The sequence below is a fragment of the Oncorhynchus masou genome, chromosome 1, assembly GCF_036934945.1.
Source record: "Oncorhynchus masou masou isolate Uvic2021 chromosome 1, UVic_Omas_1.1, whole genome shotgun sequence".
Lineage (NCBI taxonomy): Eukaryota > Metazoa > Chordata > Actinopteri > Salmoniformes > Salmonidae > Oncorhynchus > Oncorhynchus masou.
Genome location: NC_088212.1, coordinates 38,214,690 through 38,227,619, shown reverse-complemented (window position 1 = coordinate 38,227,619; position 12,930 = coordinate 38,214,690). Strand labels below are relative to the sequence as shown.

Below are 12,930 nucleotides of genomic sequence, written 5' to 3'. Positions count from 1 at the left end.
CCTTGTTCGCTTTAGATGGTAGTTCTCTCCCCAAGATTCAGCGTGAGACGCTGCCTTTAACCCTCACTGTCTCTGGTAATCATAGCGAAACCATTTCTTTTTTAATTTTTCGTTCACCTTTTACACCTGTTGTTTTGGGTCATCCCTGGCTAGTGCGCCATAACCCTTCTATTAATTGGTCTAGTAATACTATCCTATCCTGGAATGTTTCTTGTCATGTAACCTGTTTAATGTCTGCTATCCCTCCTGTTTCCTCTGTCTCTTCTTCACAGGAGGAGCCTGGCGATTTGACAGGGGTGCCGGAGGAGTATCACGATCTGCGCCCGGTGTTCAGTCGTTCCAAGGCCACTTCTCTCCCTCCACACCGGTCGTATGACTGTAGTATTGATCTCCTTCCGGGAACTACTCCCCCGGGGTAGATTATACTCTCTGTCGGCTCCCGAACGTAAGGCTCTCGAGGATTATTTGTCGGTTTCGCTCGACGCCGGTACCATAGTCTCCTCCTCCCCCGCCGGAGCGGGGTTTTTTTTTTTGTTCAGAAGAAGGACGGGTCCCTGCGCCCATGCGTGGATTATCGAGGGCTGAATGACATAACAGTTAAGAATCGTTATCCGCTTCCTCTTATGTCTTCAGCCTTCGAGATCCTGCAGGGAGCCAGGTTTTTCACCAAATTGGACCTTCGTAACGCCTACCATCTCGTGCGCATCAGGGAGGGGGACGAGTGGAAGACGGCGTTTAACACTCCGTTAGGGCACTTTGAATACCGGGTTCTTCCTTTCGGCCTCGTTAACGCTCCAGCTGTCTTTCAGGCACTAGTTAACGACGTCCTGAGAGACATGCTGAACATTTTTGTTTTCGTTTACATGGACGATATCCTGATTTTTTCACCGTCTCTCTCGATTCATGTTCAGCACGTGCGACGCGTCCTCCAGCGCCTTTTGGAGAACTGTCTTTATGTGAAGGCTGAGAAGTGCACTTTTCATGCCGCCTCTGTCCCTTTTCTCGGTTCCGTTATTTCCGCTGAGGGCATTAAGATGGATCCCGCTAAGGTCCAGGCTGTCATTGATTGGCCCGTTCCTAAGTCACGCGTCGAGCTGCAGCGCTTTCTGGGCTTCGCTAATTTCTACCGTCGTTTCATCCGTAATTTCGGTCAGGTGGCAGCTCCTCTCACAGCCCTTACTTCTGTTAAGACGTGCTTTAAGTGGTCCGTTTCCGCCCAGGGAGCTTTTGATCTTCTTAAGAATCGTTTTACATCCTCACCTATTCTTGTTACACCTGACATCTCTAGACAGTTTGTTGTTGAGGTTGACGCGTCAGAGGTGGGCGTGGGAGCCATTCTTTCTCAGCGCTCTCTCTGACGGCAAGGTCCATCCTTGCGCGTTTTTCTCTCATCGCTTATCGCCGTCAGAACGTAACTATGATGTTGGTAATCGCGAACTGCTCGCCATCCGCTTAGCCCTAGGCGAATGGCGACAGTGGTTGGAGGGGGCGACCGTTCCTTTTGTCGTTTGGACTGACCATAGGAACCTTGAGTACATCCGTTCAGCCAAACGACTTAATGCGCGTCAGGCTCGTTGGGCTCTGTTTTTCGCTCGTTTCGAGTTTGTTATTTCTTATCGTCCGGGCTCAAAAACACCAAACCTGATGCTTTATCTCGTCTCTTCAGTTCTTCTGAGGTCTCCACCGACCCCGATGGGATTCTCCCTGAGGGGCGTGTTGTCGGGTTGACTGTCTGGGGAATTGAGAGGCAGGTAAAGCAAGCACTCGCTCACACTCCGTCGCCGCGAGCTTGTCCTAGGAACCTTCTGTTCGTTCCCGTTCCTACTCGTCCGGCCGTTCTTCAGTGGGCCCACTCTGCCAAGTTAGCCGGCCACCCCGGCGTTCGGGGTACGCTCGCTTCCATTCGCCAGCGTTTCTGGTGGCCCACTCGGGAACGTGACGCGCGTCGATTTGTCGCCGCTTGTTCGGTCTGCGCGCAGACTAAATCTGGGAACTCTCCTCCTGCCGGCCGTCTCAGACCGCTTCCCATTCCCTCTCGACCGTGGTCTCACATCGCTTTAGATTTTATCACCGGACTGCCTTCATCAGCGGGGAAGACAGTTATTCTTACGGTTGTCGATAGATTCTCTAAGGCGGCTCATTTCATTCCTCTCGATAAGCTCCCTTCTGCTAAGGAGACGGCTCAGATCATTATCGAGAATGTTTTCCGAATTCATGGCCTTCCGTCTGACGTCGTTTCCGACAGAGGTCCGCAGTTCACGTCTCAATTTTGGAGGGAGTTTTGCCGTTTGATTGGGGCTTCCGTCAGTCTCTCGTCCGGCTTTCATCCCCAGTCTAACGGTCAAGCCGAACGGGCCAATCAGACTGTTGGTCGCATTTTACGCAGTCTTTCTTTTCGTAACCCTGTGTCTTGGTCAGAACAGCTCCCCTGGGCAGAGTACGCCCACAACTCGCTTCCCTCGTCTGCTACCGGTCTATCCCCTTTTCAGTGTAGCCTCGGGTACCAGCCTCCGCTGTTCTCAGCTCGCCGAGTCCTGCGTCCCCTCCGCTCAGGCTTTTGTCCAGCGTTGCGAGCGCACCTGGAAGGGGGTCAGGTCGGCACTTTGCCGTAATAGGGCGCAGACTGTGAGGGCCGCTAATAAGCGTAGGACCAAGAGTCCTAGATATTGTTGCGGTCAGAGAGTATGGCTCTCCACTCAGAACCTTCCCCTTAAGACAGCTTCTCGCAAGTTGGCCCCGCGGTTCATTGGTCCGTTCCGTATTTCCCAGGTCATTAATCCTGTCGCAGTGCGACTTCTTCTCCCGCGCTATCTTCGTCGCGTTCACCCGGTCTTCCATGTCTCCTGTGTTAAGCCCGTTCTTCGCGCCCCCGCTCGTCCCTCCCCCCCCCCCCCCATCCTTGTCGAGGGCGCACCCATCTACAGGGTTCGTAAGATTTTGGACATGCGCCCTCGGGGCCGTGGTCATCAGTACCTAGTGGATTGGGAGGGGTACGGTCCTGAGGAGAGGAGTTGGGTTCCCTCTCGGGACGTGCTGGACCGTTCGCTGATCGATGATTTCCTCCGTTGCCGCCAGGTTTCCTCCTCGAGTGCGCCAGGAGGCGCTCGGTGAGTGGGGGGGTACTGTCATGTCTTGTTATGTCTGTTCCTGTCCTTTCTCTTCATTCTCTCTCTCTGCTGGTCTTTTTAGGTTACCTTCTCTGTCTCTCATTCCTCAGCTGTTCTACATCTGCCCTAACTAGCTCTTTCACTCTTCGCCACCTGTTCTCTCTTCCCCCTCTGATTAGGTCTCTATTTCTCTCTCTGTTCCTGCTACTTTCAGTGTCTGATTCTTGTTTGTGTTTTTTGATGCCAGAAGCAAGCTGTCGTCTCGTTTGCTTCCACCTTGTCCTGTCCTGTCGGAGTCTGCCTGGCAGGAGCATCCTGCACTATACTAACGTTCTTTTTGTTCCGCTGACAACGTTGGAAGAGGATTTATGCCATTCCTGTATTTTCATTAAAGAACTCTGTTTTCTGTTAAAACCGCTTTTGGGTCTTCACTCAAGTTCATAACAGGACAACCCAAATTTCTATATCATACCAGCTATTACAGTTTATTGTTTATTCTAGGTTTGCCTATTGCTCTCAGGTCAGTGAGTTGGTGAAATTAGTTGTCAGCGGTATGACTGCCAATAATATATGCTATGTCATGCTAATGGTTCAGCAAAGCAGGATGGGCAGGCAGTTTAAGTAAAGTCCATGTATTGATTTGTTCTTTTTGTGGACTATTATTTATCTCTTTTGCCATGTCCATTAGTGAAGTAATGAGTTGATATCACAGGATGTTTTACTTTACAGCTAGAATCCTGAGTTGCTACATCCATTTTTCAACTTTTAAATTAATAATATAGTACATACCCATCTATTCTTGAAGAATATAACTTAGAAATGCCTCATGAGTTGAGAACCTACTCATTCAAGGGTTTTTTCTTTATTTGTACTATTTTAGAATAGTAGTGAAGACATCAAAACTATGAAATAATACATATGGAATCATGTAGTAACCAAAAAAGTGCTAAACAAATCAAAATATATTTTATATTTGAGATTCTTCAAAGTAGCCACCCATTGTCATGATGACAGCTTTACACACTCTTGGCATTCTCTCAACCAGTTTCACCTGGAATGCTTTTCCAACCATCTTAAAGGAGTTCCCACATATGCTGAGCAATTGCTGGCTGCTTTTTATTCACTCATCCCAAACTATCTCAATTGGGTTGAGGTCAGATGATTGTGGAGGCCAGGTCATCTGATGCAGCATCACTCTCATTCTTTATCAAATTTCCCTCACGCAGCCTAGAGGTGTGTTGTGTCATGTTCTGTTGAAACAAATGATTGTCCCACTAAGCGCAAACCAGATGGGATGGCGTATCGCTGTGGTAGCCATGTTTAAGTGTGCTTTGAATTCTAAATAAATCACTGACAGTGTCACCAGCAAAGCACCCCCACACCATCACACCTCCTCCTCCATGCTTCACAGTGGGAACCACACATGCGAAGATCATCCATTCACTTACTCCGCGTCTCACAGAGACACTGCGGTTGGAACCAAAAATCTCAAATTTTGACTCATCTGACCAAAGGACAGATTTCCACTGGTCTAATGTCCATTAATTGTGTTTCTTGGCCCAAGCAAGTCTCTTCTGCTTATTGGTTAAAACTATAATTCCTATATAATAGATGGTCAGTCCTTGCATCCATAGCTCTGTCTATGAATTTGAGACAGGTTTGCTCCACGTCCATACCTCAGCGTTTTACCAAACTGAGGTGGGATTACTGCTTTATTGTTTCAACAAAGGATTTTAGCTTGAACATTTGTCATGTCTACTGCATGCATTTTCAATGCAAAATGCTACAAATATTATAGCATTGCTTTTTGATTTGCCCTTCTTGTTCTAACCTGGCTGTGCCCAGTCAGAAAATGTTTCAAGTTTTAATGTCACATATACTCTTAGAATGAAAGTTGCTATCCATAACCTTAAAGGGTTCTTCGGCTGTCCCCATAGGAGAACCCTTTGAAGAACCCTTTTTGGTTGCAGGTAGAACGCGTTTGGATCCATGTAGAAACCTTTCTACAGAGGGTTCTACCTGGAAACAAAAAAAGGTCTACATTGAACCAAAAGGGGTTCTACCTAGAACAAAAAAGTGTTCTCCAATGGCGACAGCCAAAGAACCCTTTTGGAATCCCTTTTTCTTGGAGTCTACACAAGTACAGTGAAATGTCTTTCTTGCAAGCTTTAGCCCCAGCAATGCAGTAATCAATAACAATGTAATACAAAAAATAACAAGGTAGAACAAAAGCACAAAAGATCTAGAAATAAGAAATAAGAAGAACACGATGAAGTAAGTAAGAATACTATTTACAGGGTCTGTACCAGTACCACATGTACAATGTACAGAGATACTGTAACATATGTAGTATGGTTTTGATGTTACCATAATAATTGAAGACACTGATGATGGTTGTGAGTGTTTGGTTAATAAATCGCTTTATTTGGCTTTGGGAGGAATATCACAGCATGAGACAGCAGCACATACAGTCACAGTAGTATAGCAGAATGAATGGTCTGTGTCAACACTCCTGAACCACCTCGGAAACATGTGAAATGCAAGTGAAAAGGTTGTTTTATTGTTTTGAACATGGTTAAGGCAATTATCTTTTTTTACATTCAACAAGCAAAATCTATCCCATCCCCAGTTTTCAAGCTCCCAAGAATCAGGCCATGCAGTCAATGCTTGTCAATTGATTCATTTCTCAAGGAAAGGAAGAAGGAGTGATATCTACAACGGTTAAAGATAAGGCCTTCCACAGTGTGTGCCAGTCTCAGAAACAGAACATTTAACATTCTGTGAAGCTATACATTCACCCACGTTAAGTTTACAAACATTTTGGAGGACAGGTCATTTTACTACAGTATAGGATTCTAGAGTACATTCCATTTTACTACAGTATAGGATTCTAGAGTACATTCCATTTTACTACAGTATAGGATTCTAGAGTACATTCCATTTTACTACAGTATAGGATTCTAGAGTACATTCCATTTTACTACAGTATAGGATTCTAGAGTACATTCCATTTTACTACAGTATAGGATTCTAGAGTACATTCCATTTTACTACAGTATAGGATTCTAGAGTACATTCCATTTTACTACAGTATAGGATTCTAGAGTACATTCCATTTTGGGTTTTCCGTGTATTTTTCTTTCCCTAAACATACTTCCTGCAACACTTTTCCTTTTATCACTAGAAATCATAAATGTCTCCTTCTTTAACATTTTCACTCATTCTTTATAACCTTACATATCTGTGCAGTCACTCACTGTATCCTCACTGTATGTCTGCCTAGGGTGTCCTGTGTACATACTGTTGCTGTCCATCTCAGACTGGGATAGTGTGTGTGTGTGTGTGTGTGGGGGGGGGGTATGGTGATAATAGCCCTTATCTGTGGCGCAGCACCATGTGACCACCCATGACCCCAGTGGCGTCTGCACCGTCTGCCACTTGGTCCTGCAGTCCACATGAGGCTGCTTAGGGGAGGATGGCTCATAATGACTGGAATTGAGTGAAAGGAATGTTATCAACCACATGGAAACCATGTGTTTGGTGTGTTTGATACCATTCCATTCCAGCCATTACTATGAGACCGTACTCCCCAATTAAGGTGCCACCGGCCGGCCGCCTGTGATGCAGTCACTCATTGTCACCTCCAGATGTCCTTCACAGCAGCCACAGGCCTGTTAACTGTCTGGAGCAGAGCACACTGCTAAAAGCAAACACAGGCTGCATCCCGATGGGCTCTGATCAAAAGTAGTGCAGAAAATACGGAATAGGGTACCATTTGGGACTTAACAACACACACTCTACCACTCAAGCCACCAGCCAGAAGGTCGTAGGGTACAGAGCACTAAACGACCGCAAATAGTAAACAAACAAGACTTAGGCTGCTCTGGGGAAAGGAAGGGACTAGGGGAGACATTTACCTCAGGTTTAGAGAGAGTTATCTTACTTTGAGGGTATATCCATTCAGTGACAAATGAATCAATCAAGAGAGGGTATTTCAACATCAAATATAAGGGTATAGTGTGATAAATAGCAGCATTTTAAAACTCTACATTTCTCAGTCCTGAATGTTGTCCTTCTGAACACAGAAGAGGTGCTGCACAATGCACTTATCTCCTACCTTTGAAATTAGAACCCTCCCAAATAAACGCTATGATTTCATGTACTTTTTTCTAGAATCCATGTTGTAATTTTGCCGTGCTATGACATTCGCAGTGACAGAGAGAGGGGGGAAGGTGAGTGGGGAAATATTTACTTTTCTGGTGATGAAAAGTGATGGAAAAGAAAGTGTCTCAATGGACAGAGCATTCCATATCTTTCTCCTGTGAATGAAAAAGAGAGGAGGGAGGAGCATTCAGTGTGCCAGTTGGTATCTTCAGCTCAGAATATGGCATGGCACCCATGGGCATGATCTCTACGTATTTCTTCAAAAAGCACCTTAAATGTTGGTCTGGTAAAAGTTGGTAAAGCTCTATGCTCTAGACCTCTGTGCATATAGTCGGCATAGTCTGTGTGCTACTACCAGTATCCTACTATTACCTTCAAGATTACAATTGAATTGCTCCTAATAACCACATCTCATATCCTTAATAATGGCACATAAAGACGGGACCTTACTGGGCGATATCATCCCTGTCTTCTTAATCTAACACCATACTTGCTTTAAGGCATTCTCTTTTGCTGACTGACTGGCTTAATACTGTATCGTTGACCACCGTCCCTCTGCTCCCTGTGGTAACCATCATCTATGGAGTAAAACCGTGACATAGAATACTGAGAACATGTAGCTGCAGGTTTATCTTCTGGCAGGGTAATGCACCTCTCTGCGTTGTCTGTCTTTCTGTTTTCCACCACACAGCTGATTATTGATACCCAGAGAGCGAGAGGAGAAGGTACGTGTGTGTGAGGCATCTGCCGTGAGTACGGTAAGTGTGTGTGCGTGTGTGTCCTTGTGAATCAGAAATGAGGCGACAGGGAAGGGATCCATATGAGTGAATGAGTGGACTGTAGTAGGTGCGAAAGGCATTGATGATCAAGGACACAAGCAGTTTAGCTCTTGGTGCTCTTGCTGGGAGCACCCCCCTTCTCTTCCTTCTTCTTCTGAACGTCATCCTCCTCTTCCTCATCTTCCTCCTCATCTCCCTCTCCATTCTCCACCGCATTCTCATCTCCATTCTCCTCTCCATCCCCTCCCTCCTCTCCTTCCTCCTCGTTCTCCTCTTCCTCCTTCTCTTCCTCATCCTCCTCCTTCTCTGGTTCCTCAGGCCTGGCTCCCCTCATCCTGTAAGGGGCGGAGGAACCCAGGGCGTAGGAGCGGCTGGACGAATAGGAGAAGCCAGAGTAACCTGACTGCAAGATATTTCCGCCAACTGTACTCAGACGGCACTCTTCACCTTCCAGCAACTTCCTGAATAGGGGGATGAAGATGGAGAGATGTAGATAAAGAGAAAGTCAGTTTACAAACATTTATTAAATTCTATTGCTGTGCTGACGAGGTGTTAAAATGTTTAGAAAATGGGGGGGGGGGGGGGGGGGGGGGGGGGGGTGCTCATAAATCTTTTAAAGAGACACTGTGGTGCATCAACAGTGGCCTGATTGCTGAGCTGACTGAAATACTGACTAAATCAGTGGAAGAGAGTCAGTTTACAAATGTAACAAATTCCAACCTTTCATACTTTTCAAAGCACTCTGCTGACTTGGAATTCAAATATTGAAAAGGTGTTTAGAGTACAGGAAAGGCACTGCGGTTTGGATCAACGATATGCTGAATGCGGACTTAACTTTATCAGACATATAGACTCAGACTAGGTGATGACTAACCTGTAAGCAGCGATCTCAATGTCCAGGGCCATCTTGACATTCAACAGGTCCTGGTACTCACGCAAGTGACGGGACATCTCCCCCTTGGTGCTGCGGAGGGCAGACTCAAGCTCCTGGATGGTCTCCTGCAGGAAGATTAACATCAGGATGTGTTACTAATGATAAATACCTCACTATGTTCATTTCCTAATACCTCACAACATACATTTCCTCATACCTTTTTACATCTGTTGTGCTACAGTGCAATTGAAATGACATCACACATACCATCTGTGATATACACCTGTTACTTAGGAGGGAATAATTCTATAGAATCCATAGGGTAAAGCCTGTACTGTAGCAATTACTGTGGTATACAGTAATAGCCAGCCTGTCCTACTTCATGTACCTGCATCTCTCCCATCTCGTTGCTATGGCGGTCCTCCAGCTCAGCCATCTGCCTCTCCAGGGCCTCGTTGTGGCCCCTGAGAGCCTCGATCTCCAGGCTGCGGGCCTGCACCTGCCTGCGATACTCATTTAGCTCCTCCCTGCTATGCTTCGCCTGGTCCTGGTTGCGGGAGGCCGCCTCGTTCACACTGGCAAACTTAGAGCGGTACCACTCCTCGGCCTGGTTCTGATTCTTGGCTGACAGGACCTCGTACTGGGCACGGATGTCCTTCAGGGCCACGGCCAGGTCGGGTTTATCATCCCTCATGTCCATCTCCACTGAAACCTGGGACCAGGTAGGGACAGAGGGGAGTTAGGGTTGGGTATGGTTACCAGGTGTGAAGAGAATGCTTCAATGGCTACATATATACATATTTGTAGTGTAGTGGAGATTCAAATATGATAATATTTTGCTTTAGTATTTGTTATTATATTATTATTTTTATGTTCGTATTAATGCTAATTTACTGTAAATGTGAAGTAGGCTATTATAAAAAATCCAAACCAAAATTGTTGCAACATCCATTTTTTCCATTTTTTGTTGTTGTTTTTTTACTAAATATAGTAAAAGGTTTGATAATCACTACTGAAATCTATGTCAAACCACACAGACCAACATGGGCTTATAGTAGACACATGGGAGCTATGAGCCCTGGGCTAATGTGATCTATATCCAGTGAGGTAAAATACTGAGGGCTGATGTAGTGAGCCCTGAGTCAGGGCTCTGTGCACCACCATGGGGGTTGCTTTCAATTGCTTCCATGGCAATTATATCTCGAGCAGGGCAATAGAAAACCCCTGGAGAAAACAAACACTTAATTATCTTTCCGATAATGAAGATTCTCTGTTGCATCAATTGATATTAAATTGTAGATAAGACTTATTTTTTATTTAAAGAAAAGCATTTAAAGTACTATCACCTTATCCAATGATCTATCCAAAATGCCACTGCCTTCTAAAACACTGTAAGCTACAATATTAATTGTTACCTGGATGAATGATTATATTGCAATTAACCTTGTGTGACAACATGAATCAGTACCATGTTGACAATCTTGTAAATAACAACAGCTAGGCTATGTGCCAGCAGTAATTAACCTATCGAAATCGTCCTGTAAAATGTGTTTACAACGTGTGATCGTGATAGTTGATCATCGTGAGACTGACTACGTAAAATCCAACAAGGGCCATAATTCATCTTTATTTTCGTATACGTTCTGAGTTGACCCTATCCTATCATACCCCCCCCCCCCCCTCCCCTCCCCTCCTACATGCTAGGTCGACCACACCTAGATAATGCGCTACTATTTCTCTGCATCATCAGTGGGAACGCTAGCATCCCTATGAACCCATATGCTCCCCCTCTCTCTCCTCCCTCTCGATCTCCCTCCCATTCCCTCTTTTTAACACACTGGCTCTTGCTTTAGACTGTATAACACTTTCAGACTATGCACAGAATCGATTTTCAGTAAACCACTACACCATTTCAATTCTATTTTATAGTTATACAACTTCCCTCATAGTTTATATATAGTTAGTGTCCTATGTCAATGCTAGGTTTGAATTGACAGAAGAGAGGGAGTACTGCATGGTGCTGTTTTACGCAGAACCGCAGTGCCGTAAAATTTACTGCCACTTATCGCAGTGCGCAGTGTTCACTGGCTTCAGCACCAAGGACAGCGCATGTGCTGTGAATTAACTTTGACTAAGTGAATGTGGATCCACAGTGAATGTGAATGATAAGATAGCCATATGATAACAAGCTATGAACAGTGTTAGTTATTTGGCACTGGTTATCACCATAAATGATAAAAGTTATCATCAAAACTTTTCCCTTGGTGTATATTTATTTGGTAGGCTATTTGGTGGCGGCGAGATGGGGAGATGAGGGTGACAAGTGACAACTGATGGGGGTCATGAAGGGTGATGTGATGTTGGCACCTGTGTGGCTTGCAGGGAAGCCTGCAGCTCTTGCTGCTCCTCTTCGTGCACTTTCCTGAGGAAGGCGATCTCATCCAGCAGTGACTCGACTTTCTTCTCCAGCTCGAGTCGGGACATCGTGGCGTCATCCACGTCCTTACGGTAGCTCTTCAAGGTGCCCTCCGCCTCCTCGCGGAGCCTCGTCTCCTCTTCCAGCTTCTCCTTCACGCGGTCCAGCATCTCGTTCATCTGCACGCAGTCTAGGTGCATCTGGCTCTTTTCGTGCGTCAGCTCCTCGACCCGCGCCCTCAACTCCCGGATCTCCTGCTCGTACAAGTCGTGCAGACGGGAGGGCTCTGTGTGGCGCTGGCGCAGTAGAGTCACCTCGGCTTCCAGAACCTTGTTCTGTTGCTCCAGGTTGTGGACCTTCTCAATGAAGGAGACGAAGCGGTCGTTCAAGCCCTGGAGCTGCTCCTTCTCGTTGGTGCGGATGATTTTCATCTCGTTGGTGACGGCCGTGGACTGGGTCAAGTCCATGGAGTCGGGCATGGAGGAGTGGAAGTTGCGCCCGGCACCCGCCTTGCGGAAGCCGGAGGATGTAACCATGGATGGGGAGCCATAGTTGCGGTGTGAGCCGCTGGAGCGGTATCCGCCGGACAGGCGAGAGGGGCTGCTGCCCACCGACATGCGGCCGGAGCTCCGGGGCGCATCCCCGAAGATCTTCCGATAGGAACTGCTGGAGTAGACGTCGCCGGAGTAACTCATGTTTCCAGGTGGAGAAGTGGAATGCTAGTCTGACCTTTGCTGCTTGCGGAGTCCCTTCTCACTGCCCCGTGTGAGAGTGTGTGGGAGAGAGAAAGAGAGAGGAAGTGAGATACGAGTGATGCCTGGCAAAGACAGGTGCTTTTATAGTGATGAAACTCGAGCATCATTTGACGCAGGGGCAGGAGCAGGGTAAGGGAAACCTGCAAGCTCCTGCAAAAAGAGATATTCTCAGGGGAACACGAATTCAACATGTAAGTATTTCAGGCTAATCCATGCTGCACAGACAAGCCAAGATAGACCTTTGGTCAATGCGAGAGCATAAAATGATAACTTGTAGGGGGCATGTAAATAGTTATTTTTAATAAGACCAAAAGGCCAGGCCTACTAATATCATGATGATAATGATTGTACTAATTAAAGCGAAAAATGACTTTACTATTAAATGTTGACGCTGAGGCCAACGTAGGACATAATAGGCCAAATTGACATTGCCTAGACTGTTTCCGATGAAGTATTGTGAAACGTCCCATGCAGGTTATCCAATCCTAGTAAACACTGTCATTACAGTTTTGCCGTGCTGTCCCAGCAGTCCAGGCATGGGATCGATGCATGTTAACTGTGTGCCAGGACTGAGTATGTATAAACGGTACTGCTGTATTGCAGTCTGCAGCCATGCACCTTTCGTGCCCGACCACCGCAGTGTCAGAATACAGGAAGAGACACAGACACAAAGGCCTGTTTGCATGACTCCCCAATGCCCACATATCACATTAAATAAATGCAAGTCACTTAATAGCCTAACACCTATTATCAAGTTTAGCCTAAACTATATTGAAAACACAAGCCTGTGAAATGGGTCAGTCCTGCAGACATTTTCCAGAATCACAAAGCACTT

The 12,930-nt window shown here is 46.1% G+C and overlaps 1 protein-coding gene across 1 annotated transcript; it reads right to left on the bottom strand.

The window, feature by feature from the left end:
- Positions 1-5,508: 5,508 nt before the first annotated feature.
- LOC135543590 (low molecular weight neuronal intermediate filament-like) lies at positions 5,509-12,134 on the bottom strand. The gene is made up of 4 exons (XM_064970973.1): positions 11,292-12,134; positions 9,313-9,636; positions 8,925-9,049; positions 5,509-8,511 (listed from the first exon to the last, which is right to left on the bottom strand). Exons 1-4 carry the CDS (start codon positions 12,033-12,035, stop codon positions 8,154-8,156), a joined length of 1,551 nt encoding a protein of 516 aa, XP_064827045.1. The 5' UTR covers positions 12,036-12,134; the 3' UTR covers positions 5,509-8,153.
- Positions 12,135-12,930: the final 796 nt, after the last annotated feature.

Bases quoted from the DNA above. Each gene is read 5' to 3' on its own strand.
- LOC135543590 (XM_064970973.1), bottom strand. From the start codon at position 12,035: ATGAGTTACTCCGGCGACGTCTACTCCAGCAGTTCCTATCGGAAGATC. The intron at 9,050-9,312 runs GTACATGAAGTA...ATCTTCCTGCAG, and splicing joins ACGAGATGGGAGAGATGCAG to GAGACCATCCAGGAGCTTGA. The intron at 8,512-8,924 runs GTTAGTCATCAC...CCCCCTATTCAG, and splicing joins ATTGAGATCGCTGCTTACAG to GAAGTTGCTGGAAGGTGAAG.